At 38.1% G+C, this 14128-nt stretch overlaps 1 protein-coding gene across 1 annotated transcript in view; it reads left to right on the top strand.

Annotated features, from left to right (window-relative positions):
- Window positions 1-3059: 3059 nt before the first annotated feature.
- Window positions 3060-14128, top strand: part of LOC121651547 (oxysterol-binding protein-related protein 2-like) — a 16427-nt gene continuing 5358 nt past the window's right edge. Inside the window, exons 1-11 of the mRNA XM_042003828.1 lie at window positions 3060-3151; window positions 3457-3602; window positions 3706-3817; window positions 9688-9763; window positions 10676-10810; window positions 11061-11158; window positions 11237-11419; window positions 12034-12141; window positions 12233-12322; window positions 12402-12528; window positions 12966-13085. Of these exons, the coding sequence (XP_041859762.1) occupies window positions 3566-3602; window positions 3706-3817; window positions 9688-9763; window positions 10676-10810; window positions 11061-11158; window positions 11237-11419; window positions 12034-12141; window positions 12233-12322; window positions 12402-12528; window positions 12966-13085 (1086 nt within the window). The 5' untranslated portion in view covers window positions 3060-3151; window positions 3457-3565. The remainder of the gene's footprint in view (window positions 3152-3456; window positions 3603-3705; window positions 3818-9687; window positions 9764-10675; window positions 10811-11060; window positions 11159-11236; window positions 11420-12033; window positions 12142-12232; window positions 12323-12401; window positions 12529-12965; window positions 13086-14128) is intronic.

The raw sequence follows: 14128 nt of genomic DNA, 5'->3' as shown, positions 1-14128 counted from the left end.
GCAAAAGGAAAAAAAAAAAACTGGGAGCCGGCTCTCATTCGATGGGAGCCGGCTCTTCTGATTCACTACCAAGCATCGGCTCTCTTTCATGCATGGCACATCACTAGTACACATGTTCTAAATGCTCGGGTGAACAAAAAACTCCTCTTGGAGCATGGACCGAAAACAAACAATTTGGGTCAAAGTTGCCATTTTGCCATTTTACTGACCTTGCATTTGAACGAACTCTTCCTATTATATGTTATCCTACTGACACCAAAATGGCTCAGGATGTTCATAAGGCATGTGTAATCAAAAGTTATCGAAAACTTTCTCAAAGGAGTAAGGGCGTAGAGGGGACGTGGCCTTAAAGTTTGATGTCTCGCCATGAAAGACGAAATTGATATAACTCCCACATTAAACAACATATCTGAACCAAAATGGCCATGTATGATGCCAGTCGCATCCTGAACACATCTACATGTCAATTATTGGAATAGAAATACAAAATATCAGGAATGAACCCCACCCACTTGAAACTGCTTCATAACAGGTCAAACACTTTCGTGATACCACAATAAAAAACTCAAGTTCCTTCGCCAAACGTAACCATGGCAAATATTGGTCCAACGCCATAAAACAAGAAGCCATTTAACTCACCCATTGTACCATCGATCTCCACCAACCTCTGCAACCTCTTTGCCTTGCATTTGAACAAACTCCTTCAGATTTCATCGTACTGACCTCAAAATCAGTCTGAACACTCCAGAGGCATGTGTGATCAAAAGTTATCAAAAACTTTCTCAAAGGAGAAAGGACATGGCGGGGGCATGGCCTCAAATATTCAAGTCTAGCTATGAAAGACGACATTGATATAACTTCCACATAAAACAACAAATTTGAACCAAAATGGCAATGTATGATGCCAGCTGACCAAATCTACATGTCCAGATGTTGTCAATGCTATAGCCCCTGGAAACAGGAAGTACCATATTTCTTACCATTGAAAACCTTAAAAACCTATTCAAACTCATCAATGACATCCTTCATCCTAAACACTTGACAATATGACTGACTTCAGGCACAAAGGACGTGATATGCCAGTTGTCATTAAAGTCCCAACCTGAAAATGTTAGTACATAAAGAAACACTATAGCGCCACCTAGTGGCTATCTTGATTTCTGCAGATATTAAGGCCATGCTTCAGTTTGTATCTGTTTCACACAGTTTGTTACAAACATGCTCACTAACGCTTCTGATCTCAATACTGGGCCCCATGAGTGCCAGCTGATCCTCAGAGGAAGACAATGTATGCACAAGGCAGAAAACTTGGGTGTAAATGAGCATTTGGCTGCGGGCGAGAGCAAGCGTGCTGCAGTAGTAAGGTTGCCACCTAATGCGGCGGTGCAATAGGCCGGAGCGGCACCATAGGTGCAAGGGCCTTAATGGCTGCTTGCAGCTTTAATTAAGATTAAGTTTTATGGTAAATATGTTTATTTTAGTTCAGGAAATAAATGCACTGAAGTTTAAGTGTCCCACATTAATTAATAACATGTGTGAAGCCACCACCTTGTGGGTTTTATTACTGAGCTGCACTCTGAAAGACCACACACAGACATAGCTTCTCATGTGTCAGGCCATAATGTTTTCTCTTCAGTAAGCACAGTCACAACATTAATCAGCCAACATATGGCTATACAGCCAAATTATAGGAGACTGCACTTATAAAGTCAAAACACATAAGCCAGTAGGATTGATGTACATGTGCACATGTTACACAGTCTTTAATCAAACCTGAATCATTTTGCTTCACAGCCATCTTCCCTTACTGCTGTATGAGTCATCACACCAATATGCCCACTTATTGGACATCACAGGAGGTGTGTGGAGATGAATTTGGGCTGTGATTGCTCAACATGCTGTCTATCTTAGAAACAAGAAAAGATGAAAGAGTAAGCACACAGATCCAGGGAAAATGCTGAACACAAAGGTTTTGTAATATCACCTTTGCTGCTGTAACACTGAAATTTCCCCACTGTGGGACAAATAAAGGATTATCTTATCTTATCTTATCTTAACCCATCTTATCTTACCTTATCTTATCACTTTCATAATGGCACCAAGATGTATTACATTGTCTTTTAAAACCTATTTATTAGAAAACAAAAGAAATTTATGTAAAGTGCAAACTGTAATAACTTAAGCAGCAAATCTCTTTTTAAATCATTGAGCTTTAGTTACAGTGTTTCCAATGTAAAATTCATAAAGGCATTTTAAATAAATGGAGTTTAAAGCTTTAAATCTGTTTGTGCATTGGAGATTACTACCAGAAAACCATTTGGTTTATGAGTTTGTCAGAAATTCTGCCCCCCATTTCTGTCCTCTATGGCTAGCTCTTTGACTCATCAGGGATAAACAGTCATATCTTCTGAAGAAAAAACACTTCATAACATCATAACTGCAGGTTCATTAATTATATACACATTATATACATTATTCATATTCAAGGCAGTGGTGTTGTACAGGGATTTACAGCATTACTATGGGTCATTCTATTTATAAATCAAAATTAAATAAGAGCTATATATGAGTCTTTGCATGTCAGAGTGTGAGCTCTTTATCCACCAGCTGACACACTGCAGGAAAATTACTTAATGTTTTACATTAAATAAATGCACCCATTCATAATGATTTAATTACAGTTTAATAATGTGGAACAATCAGTGAATTAGTCTTGGATGAATTGAAATATATTACAGTATTTTTAACTGATTGCATAATTAAAGGGGTTTAGTTAACAGAGTGGGTTTAAACACGTAACAGGATGTTTTAAGGGATTCTGCTTCATGATGAGTAGCTTGTAATATAATAAAGATTATAATAAGTAATAATGAACAGTTACTTCCATCAATGAGATATGAAGAGTCATGTTTATCTAGCTTGGAGTGGAGTCATGAGTTGCCTTTTTAATGCCACATTATTAAATGTGTGTTGAAAATAGCTCAACATCTGCTCTTTGCTTTCCATTTCTAGGCCTCTCCTGGCCGCGATCTGATTGGCTGATAAGCCTGTCAATCACAGTGTCCTTGCCGCCCACTTCCGCCAGGCTACAGAGACACTACACTTTCCGATTGTTTATGTCACTTCTAGTGAATTTGACATTAATTCACAGGTATATTTTATTTAATCACGTATAAATGTTTGTGTAAGTGTGCGTGTATGTCTGCCAGAGACTGTGTTGATGTCATTAGCTAATTTCTGCTCCAGCTGATGTTTTAACTGATTGCAGCAGCGATGCTAACGGCTACTTAGCAACTCAGGGAGCTAACTGATAGCTGAGGGTGTCTGAGGAGCAAAGTCGCTGACAGCGAGCCACAAGCTGTTACTGTTAAAGTCATAACATGCTCTCGATTATGTTTGGCTTTTGCGAGCAGAGAAAGCTACCCTGCTCGGTGTAACGAGCTGTCCGTGTTGCAGGTGGTGTGTTTGGCTGTCTGGGATGCTTGAAGAGAGGCTGGGCTGCACAGACAGGCCGATGTTGGAAACATGACTGCTGAGTAACGATTAGTTACTTTCTCTGCTCAGTATGAACAGCGAGGAGGAATTTTTCGACGCTGAGACAGGCAAGAGTGACCAATATAGGCCTCGTCTAGTTACAGATACTTGCTCCTTAATCAGCGTAAATGTCCTTACTTTGTTCCCTCGCCTTCTTCTCATCCTAATCAGGGCTGGAGTCAGATGATTCCTGTGAGGTCAGTTTTAAAGATGCCCTGGTGTTTGACAGCAAGCAGGTTACGGATGGCAGCGCCACGCAGGAGAATGGAGTGTGGGAACGCAGGTGAGAGATCAAGCACAAGCCTGGTCCTTCTAATTATTTTTCCACTAATTGGTCTTAAAATCTCAAAGATGAATACTTATGGTTGTTATTATTTTCAACTAACATGTATTAGCAGGATGAACAGAGGTGTGGTTTGTACTGCTCTTTGATGGTGTGCACCAATGATACTCTGGTAAATGGGCCAAAGAAAGAGCTTAAACTATTGCTGAACATGTAAAATTAATCCACAGGGATTTTTGGTGAATTGTCAAGTGTGCAGTTTAAAGAAAATATGTAACAAATAATGAATGAAAAGTAAGAAAGAAAAAATGTATGAAGGATGTGTTAGTTGAAAAATTAACTCCCAGTGGCCACTTTCTGGAAATGTATAACCACAAACAATAATAGAAGGAGAGGGTAGCAGCTTATTAAAAAAGCCACAATTTTTATAGTTTAAACTAGGACTGGGTGGTATGGCCTCTAACTAATATCGCAGTATTTTTTGGCTTGTATATATATAAATATATATATACATATACATATATATATATATATATATATATATATATATATATATATATATATATACATATACATTAGTGGCAACGATTCAAAATTTTAATCGCGATTAATCGCATAACATGCTGCGATTAATCGCATCGTTACGTGCAAAACATCTCTTTCCTTTAAAAAAAAGGCCTACCACTATAAAAACAAAATGCAGTAAGTTTTGGTTTACAAACACGACATCAGGGGTCTCCAACCTGCAACTCTGGAGCTGCAAGTGTCTCTCTGGACCTTCCACAATGCCTCTAAATACGTGGCTAAAATGTTTTTTTTTTAAATCTATCGTTCTTGTCATTAGGTTGGTAACCATGGACTTTTTTTTTTTTTTGCTTTCTTTTACATGATTTTCCACAAATATATACATTCCTTAGCTGAAACTCTGGCTATCCTCTTTTTTTTTTTTTTTTATAAAGATTTTATGTTTTTCTTTATTTTAAAACCATAAAAATGGAAATAAAAATGTGGTTCTTCAAAAATAAACATCCTATGGTGGCTCTTCATTAAAAATATATATTAACTTGCCTTTTTGAAAAGTCTTGTAACATTTGCGTCTCTAAAGTAGTTTTATTTAGCTGGCTGAGGGAAAAATGGCTCTTTGGATTGGAAAGGTTGCAGACCCCTGCACTAAACACATTAACAGGTTTAGCAGCAATTTTCAGATAAAATATTTCTTCATATATATTTATAAAATCAAATATTTATGACAAAAAAGGATGAAATGTTCAGGATTTACTAACTAAAAGGTAAAAAGTCAGCAGGATGAATTTAAAGCTGTGAAGCTGCTTCCTTCTAAACACAGAAGGAACAATATGTGATGAATATCAGCATCAGGTGAACAGACAGAAAGCAGGATTAGAATCTCACAGCTTCTAGATGGTGAGGAGAGAGAAATATTCACAATATGCACAATAACTTCCATCCATGTACCTTTAGTGTTTCATTATCCAGGTTTCTGGCCTATAATTTCTCAAAATTTAATTTTTAGCCTCCGCTACCGGGAGTTAAGGGGTTAACATCTCGTTCCGGGTGTAGCGTCAGGTCTGTAGATGTAGCTATAAACATGTGTGGTATCCACAAAAAGTCCAGAATCTCAGCTACCAGCTCAGTAAAACCATTTCTATCACCAACACACACAGTTAAGACAACAAATTATTTAAAGAGCAGCTTCATAAAGTCCGAAAAATATGTAAACACAAATGATGTCTCCCCGTGTCCACCCCACGGCATGAACACGAACAAACGACTCCTCTACTGAAAGTTCACATCTCACAGATTCCACAGCTGGAAGTTTCATCTCGATATGACCAAGATTCACCGAACCAGAGGTAGAAGAAGACTCGATTTATGCTTTGTAAAAGTCAGAAAGCATGTCTTACCTTTGCTGTCTTGCATAAGTTAAAACCGCATTTACTAAAAAAAATAATAATAAAAAAGTTTCCCGTCCAAAAATTACGATGTTCTGTCCATCTGTATGTATTTTGACAGAGAGAAACTTCGGTTCTTTTTTTTCTTCTTCCTGCTCCAGACAGAAAACATCTCTTTATTTTAATAAACCCGCTCTCTCCCGATCACGTCAGACGCACCGCTGCAGCAGGGAAGGGAGACATGGACGCCATGTTTCTGTCATCAAAGCCAGCAGCCAGCGGGAAAAAAAAGAAAAAAAAAATTAAGGCGCGATTAAAAAAAATTAACGGCGTTAATTAAGCGTTGTGTTAACGCGCGATTAACGCGTTAATGTGCCCAGCCCTAATATATATATATATATATATATATATATATACAGACATATATATACAGACATAATTATAAAAAAAAAAAACTCCTCTAAAACACCATAAATGTTGAATTCAACATTAAGTATTCTGTTAAAAGGGAAAAATCACAGTGAGGTTAACTTTTATTTAGAACCAGGGACCTGCACTTACAGCCTTTACCAAACACCAGGGTTTCTTCTACCTTTATATTAGAGAGGCGCCTGACCCCACAACGGCACTCAGTGCAACCCTTAAAAGATCAAAATAATGTTATTTTCTATTACTCACTTATTATTTAATATTTTCATATTTAATTTGGATTTTATTTAATTATTATTCAGTTTTCTTTTATTTTGTGCCAGATAACAACAGAAGTAATTTAAGGTTCCCTTTCCTCTAGAACCAATTTATATTTTGTCCTTTTATTATAAAAACTAAAAAACCTGAAGTTATTTATCCTATTTACGCGACAGTATTTCATTACCTCACGTCATTTCCCTACACGTAATGCTTGATGCACATACTCCATGTGTCCATTATGTGTGCCATCTTTGGTACTTCACAATTCACTTTGGTTATGATTACGGTTCAGGCTGCTTTAATTGAATTTTTCACGCTTATCAGGATTTTAAATTCATCTATTTTACTCTGTCAGGGTTTTTATTCCTCACACTGTGGCTACTTCATACTTTAAATCAGTTCCATATCCATTAATTCAAGTAACCAAACAAAATTGTCTCAACTCCATTTTAGCTATGTTAAGCCATAAATAAATCCAACACATATCCAGCATATTTTTTATATTATGTTCATATTTTTTATGGAATCTACAGGAAAGATGTGTTAGCAGTAGTTAGGAGCAACAACTGGTGTTCTGTTGGTTTGGCATACATTCTCAGAATAGCAGCTCTTGGTTAATATGCACACGTAGCACGGAAAACTGCAAATGACCCATCAACTCAGCACCACTGACTGCTCAGAAATTGAGTCGACATACATTTAACTGTGAAGCTACAAGTTAGTTTAGTGTATTAAATTGAATATTAATTGCACATTGCTCAAATGCATCTTTTGTATGACTAAACTTGAGGGGAAATGCACTTAAAATTTAGATTAAGTGTAATGAAACTGTACTTTTATAATACAGCTTTTTTTCCCGTTAATCTGTTTGCAAGTGAGGCTGTATTTTAACTTATTAGCATCCAGCATCAATCTCCCAAACTGCTTGAGATTGAACATGTGATGATTAACTTTTGAAATAGCTGTTGCCAAATAAAATATTAAATATTAATGTAACCTGTCTATCAAAACGGGAAACATAACTATGCCATTTTGATAAATTAGTCTTGCATTCAGACAAGGCTGTAGTATGCTATTATTCGGACATTGTATGGCAAAACGTCAACACCGGCAACTTCTTTTCCTCCTCCTACGTGGGTGGAAACTAGGGCTGGGCAATATATCGAGATTTTCAAATATATCGAGACTTTATCAGATGCAGTATAGAAGGAGGGAATATAGTTTATATCGAGATTGCTTGTTTTGAGTTAAAAGAATCTTTTCTTTTGCATTTTCCACAGCTGTATTTTTGTTATGGTCATTGAAAAGTATTTTTAATTCATTTTGTTTTAGGAGCATTTAATTTAATATAAAGGTACTTTAATTTCAGTCAGCTGTTTTAATGCACATGTGCTGCTGACCCTTAATAAAAGTAGATTTAGCACTGAAGGCTGTAAATTAGAACTGTCTCTTTGATTACTTGACTATATATATATATATATATATAATCGAGATATATATCGTATATCGTGATTCAGGTAAAAAATATCGAGATATAAGATTTGGTTTATATTGCCCAGCCCTAGTGGAAACACATGAGTTGCTGCAGTGTTTGTAGTATTATTATTTTATCTTTATTAGGGCTGTCAAATGATTACAATTTTTAATGGGAATAATCACAGTTTACAAATGAATTAATCGTGATTAATCGACATTCGTGAGAATGCCTGAAATTTGCGTTTTTTAATGCAAACCAATACTTAGAAATATTAAGTGTTAACTGATCCTCCCTTGGGTAAACAACAGATGTCCAAGGGTCAGTAAATGCAGCAAGTTATGTACTTCTATATGTTGTTCTGCATTATCTCTACCATGTTCTAGATCATGATGCAGAATTCATACAGCATCATTTCACCAACCATCTACAATATCCTCACACGGTGATGATATCTGTCATAAAACCATCAGATGTTGATAAATGAAGTTAAACAGCTGATATTGATGAAGAAACTTTGATAAAACTGAAGATCTGGCTAAAAACACAAAGGTCTAATTTGTGCACCCTTTTCCTGGCCAGTGCTCCTGCCTGGCCTCCTTTCAAAACTTTTCTAGACCCGCCCCTGTAAATCGACTCACCTTTAGTGTCCATGCTTCTTTCCTATCTCTCCTCAACAGAGAGAGTTTTCTCGATGGTGGGGAAGTGAGCTCTGTCTGCTGTGAGTGAGAGGAGCCAAACTACGAAGAAAATAACATCACAGAACATTGCCGTGACTATTTGTACTCTATATTTGCAATACAGCCTTTTTATAAATAGCGCACGGAAAATTTCTCAAGATACATTGAGTATATTCAGTATATCTCCCACTCCTAGTTTAAACAGTAGCACAGAAGAACCTGGGGGCAGGACACGCTGCAGAAATATATGCTGCTGAAAGTATTGTTGTGTATAGATGTTGAGGATGGTGGAGGCTTCGTGCTGATAGTAGCACTGGATGTTCTTGTATTATTAATAAATGAGTAAAAAGCAGAACACACACAGACAGGAACAGTAACCACCATCAGTGGGCCGACTTTCTCATTGTGAACTCTCCAGAGAGTTACCCGCTGCATTCACACATGGACTTGTCTACATTTGATCATCCATAAGAACTCTACAAGGTGTGTCTTATGCAGATTTTTTTTTACATCTGGAATTTGTCTGGAAATATCAGAGCAGCAACTTCCTGCCACAGAGACAACCATTCTAAATTTGTTGTACCTCCAGATTTACAATGAAGGAAGACAACACATTTTCTTTTAATAGTACAGTTTATTTTAAAGGCATTTTATAAGAATAACCAAAAGTCAGAGGCAATAGCTGTGTATTTTAACAGCCCTAATAATACAGCATTCCCAGTAGGTTTCCAATAACTGCACACTTGTAGATTCCTCCAAGAAAGAACTCAATTAAACATTCATATTTGAAGTTATGTAACGTCTTTATTTGACTTAGAAAATCACATTTCTTCAGCAATAAAAGAAGTATTGAGGAATGCAGTTCATGTAATAGCTGTGCATGTTCTGTACAGTGTGTATGCATGTCTTTGTTCTCCCAAATGCATTTTGTCTTTGGGCACGTCTGAAGCATTCGTCATGCACGCATTTACAAGCATTTGCTGAAGAAGAAAATAAGCATTTTATGTTGTCATTTGCAAAGTATTTGGAGCTACTGTGACCATAACAAATCAGTCATCTTTACAGCTTTGTCAGATGTTTGTTTGCAGTCTAATCTTTGATGCAATCATGTCCCAGGAAAACCCTACCTGCTGAAATGATCTCCAGGAACAATTTCAGTGTGTGGAGTATACTAAAGAAATGCATCGGCATGGTGAGTTCAACTTGCTTCCCAACAGATCTGTGAGTCCAGAACATCAGAGTGCACAGCAAACAGTTGGGATGCAGTCTAATTTTTTTATTTATGTATATTATGTAAAAATCGTGGACACTGCATCTTCAGGCATTCACCTCTAAAGGCAGCATTTGGTGCTTTTCCATCACATTACATTGATTCAGTACATGCTGTTATCCAAAGAGACTTTCAGGGAGGAGTATAGAGGAGCGCAGAGAAGCTGAATAAGTTTGTGATTGGCTTTTAGTTCAGTAGAATTTAAATATCTTCAAACAACCAAGTGCTGCAGAGCTCCACTCTTAGAGGAGGAAAAAAATGGATCTGTAAACCCAAACTTGTGGTCAATAAACATTCTCATGTTTTTATGAGTCCTGCACACACCATGTGACCTGTGCTCTCACATATCTATACTGCAAATTTTTTGCCGGATTTTTAGGTAACTTGATGGAGTTGTTTACGTCCACGGGTGATGATTTTCTGACCAGTTAATGCTCTGCAGTTTTCAAAACCAACATCTGTACGCTTGGAGCCACAGTTGATATTTGTCTCAACTGGCCCGAGAATCCCCTTGGACAAGCTGGCAAATGTGGCTGGGGAGAGGGAAGTCTGGACTTGCCTGCTAAGGCAGCTGCCCCCACGACCAGACCCCGGAGAAGTAGCATAAAATAAATACAGTAAAAATGAGGAAAGAAAAAAATATAAAGACTGGAATAATCTATCAATTAAATATTAAATGAATTAATAACAATAAATAAATACACTTGGATAGCACAAAGATAATTTAACAAAGAGTTAAAGCCTAGCCTTTAATGTATATACTTAACATTTTTGTGGTATTTTTTTGTCACTATTTAGAATTAATTTGATCTATCTTCTTTTGTGGTGTTACAGGAGCTGTCTAAAATTGCGATGCCGGTTGTGTTTAATGAGCCGCTGAGTTTTCTCCAGAGAATCTCGGAGTACATGGAACACACACACCTCATCCACAAAGCCTGCAGCTTATCTGACTCCATAGAGCGCATGCAGGTAGAGATGACACATGACTCTCAGTATCTTTGCACACACAGCCAGATGAATAGAATTGATCTTTCTCTGATGTACAGCTTCAACCTACAGCTACTTTTATTATTAGTTCATTTAACAATTATTTAAAATGTGAGAAAATGTTGATTATTTTCCTCAAGCATGAATAGAAAAAAGCAAAATCCAGGTGTATTGTCTCGTGAGAAGAAGTAAAAATGCAGATCCTCTGATTCATGTCTCTGCTCTGTGACAGGTTGTTGCTGCCTTTGCTGTTTCGGCTGTAGCATCTCAATGGGAAAGGACTGGAAAGCCATTTAATCCTTTATTAGGAGAGACTTATGAACTCATAAGGTACTGGGAAGACTGATGAAATTCTTGCTAGATTTACATAAGCTTTTGAAATGTTTATTATTCATTTTTTTCCTCAAGAGAGGACGAAGGATACAGATTGGTCTCAGAGCAGGTGAGCCACCACCCCCCGATCAGTGCCTTCCATGCCCAGTCTCTGAAGCAGGAGTTTGAGTTTCATGGCTCCATCTACCCAAAACTTAAGTTCTGGGGCAAAAGCGTGGAGGCCGAGCCTAAAGGCACCATGACGTTGGAGTTGTTAAAGTGAGTATTTAAGCCCTTCTCCGTGCTGCTTTTTATCGTTTTCGTTCAACATGTTTTCAGGTAGGTTTGTAAAACATGATAAATCACAGCCCTGAAACAGATAAATATTTTTTAGCACCTTTAAATATCACAAAAAACATGTGAATTGTCTTTGTTTCATTGGGTTTTTTTCTGATTTACTAAGTAAGATGTAGCACGCCAGTTTGGGCTTCAGGGGTGGATCTTGCCAGCGATCCATGTCCTCGTATTTAACCTCTTCTTGACCAGTCCTGTGCAGCATGAGATACGTGCAGTACAGAAGATCTTTGCATGCACTAGGAAGCATCAGTCCTAACGTGTAGCATACCAAAATCATGGGGAGAATCTCAGCTAAAAGACTCTACCAAGCGCTAGCATTGAAACAAAACACTATTCAAACCCCAAGCAATTATTTGGGAATGTAACAAAAACATAAGGACAGGACTGTCCACTTTAAAGCTTCTAATTTCTCCACTTCAACCAAACCACACAAACAAGGTGTCATATATATAAACATAAACTTTGTCTTACTTTTGCTTTTTTAATGGTCAAAATTTTTATTTAAAATGCTTTAAAATGCTGTGATTTTATCACAGACATAAAGAAGCATACACCTGGACAAATCCAATGTGTTGTGTGCATAACATCATCTTGGGAAAACTCTGGATTGAGCAGTATGGAACAGTGGAAATAATCAACCACAGGTACAGTTACTGATAAATAACAGGAACTTTTAAGCTCTTTAAACTTCATGATTATTCTTGACTCATTCTGACTTTCTGTTAAATTCCTCAGCACGGGAGACAAGTGCATTTTGAACTTTAAACCGTGTGGGATGTTTGGAAAAGACCTTGCCAAAGTGGAGGGACATATCCAAGACAAAAAGTGAGAGGGCGAGAACAACAGTCTAGCATCTAAAAAAGGGATGACTGGTTTCCTCTAAGCTGAATTTCTCTGTGTACAGTAAGAAGAAGCAGCAAGTGATCTATGGGAAGTGGACAGAGTGCATGTACAGCATCGACCCTAAACTTTATGAAGCTTACAAGAAGTCTGACAAGAAGACGGGAGGCGACTCAAAGAAGCTGAAACAGGTGAGAAGTGCTTTACAGTCACTTCTTCCAGTCGCATGTGATCCTCTGCTGAGATGAAATGCCACTTAAGTATTTGCTCACACGTTTGTCTAAACCATGTTTTACATGTGACTGAAACTCTTTTCTCAAACGGTATCTTTTCCTTTCACAATAACATGCAGTGGCATTAGTAGCAGGTAAGGTAAAAGTGTATTTGATATCTGTAGTGTGCTACTTATGTTGTCTAGTTATGTTCAGAGTGTAGTGTATGATTAGATCATTGCCAGCACTGATCCATGATGTCTTGCAATGACATGCGTTGTTGCTTGAGAGACGTGTTGAATTTGTGGCAACTGTAGTTCTGTGAATCACCTGTATGTACAGTTAGCTTAAGCTCATCAGTCCATGTGTGACTGTGTTGTTAATCTGGATGTGTGTGTGTCTGTGTGTGTGTGTAGGAGCATAGCTGTGAAGGGGAGGAGGTAGATGAGATGCCAGAAGTTGAAGAGACTGTGACTGTGATTCCAGGAAGTGCCTTACTGTGGAGGATAACGCCGCGTCCCGCACACTCAGCCCAGGTCAGTGCTTTAAAAACATTCACTAAAGGCCCAATTATGCTCCACGCAGACGTCGCCTCCCTCATACTTCCATGTGTCTTTTACCAGTGTTGAGTTCAGAGTTCACTTTCACGTTTTGATCCCAGTTGGTGGCCATAATGCACCACTATAAAGTTGTTTACATCCGTCTAAAAACACCAAAAGAAGAAGAAGAAAACAATGAAGAAGAAGTTTCTCTCAACTTCATCCTCTTCAGGTGCTTTTTATTTGGCGGTTTTGCGTCATTGTCTTCCTGTTCCTCTTCTTCTCTGGTTAGTTTCTTTTGTTGGTTGCGTGTTAGCTCAACACTGCTCCCGCAATTTCTTGTGGTATTGCTCCGTCTCCCGCGTCAAGCGGCGGATAGCTAAGCTCCTTGAAAACTGACAGATTATGCGTGTAACCGACTCACAAGATGTACAAAACTGTCCGTCAGTCTGCATGTTCGTCAGTCTGCATCAAGCATAAATTGTCCCTAAAGGGTGCATTCCAACCGGCCTTTCTGATCCAAATCCTATTTCATTTTCTCAGAAAGTCTTGTTTGTTGGGGAAGGTGTAAATGCGCAGATGAATTTTGATGTGGATCGAAGCAGACTCTGGTCTGCATAGACAGACAGATATAGCTTCACTGGCTGGATAGCTCAGTTGGTAGAGCGTCCGTCTCCCATGCAGGAGACTGGAATACAATTCCCCCATGGGATGAATATTAACACCTTCCATTTGGGTCCTCCAAGGGTCTTGTCTATGGCTTAAGGTCCTTTGGCTTCTTAGGTTTAGGCCTTAGGCTACTGTCTGACCACTGCTTTGGATAAAAGCTCTGACAGAAATATGGTCAACCTGCTAAGATTTGATTAAACTTTTAATTCTGTTGATGTTTCTGAGCTGGTAAAAAGCTGTCTTAGTACAGCTCTGATACCTCCTTAATCCTATTCAGAGTCAAACTGGGGCTGGAGCGTATCCCAGCTACAACTGGGTAAGAAGCACCAGTCTGTCACCAGGCCAACACGAAAAACAAGCATTCATCCTCC

Source organism: Melanotaenia boesemani, chromosome 13, assembly GCF_017639745.1.
Source record: "Melanotaenia boesemani isolate fMelBoe1 chromosome 13, fMelBoe1.pri, whole genome shotgun sequence".
Classification (NCBI taxonomy): domain Eukaryota; kingdom Metazoa; phylum Chordata; class Actinopteri; order Atheriniformes; family Melanotaeniidae; genus Melanotaenia; species Melanotaenia boesemani.
Note: the sequence above shows the minus strand (reverse complement) of the source record. Positions and strands in the feature narration are given on the sequence as shown.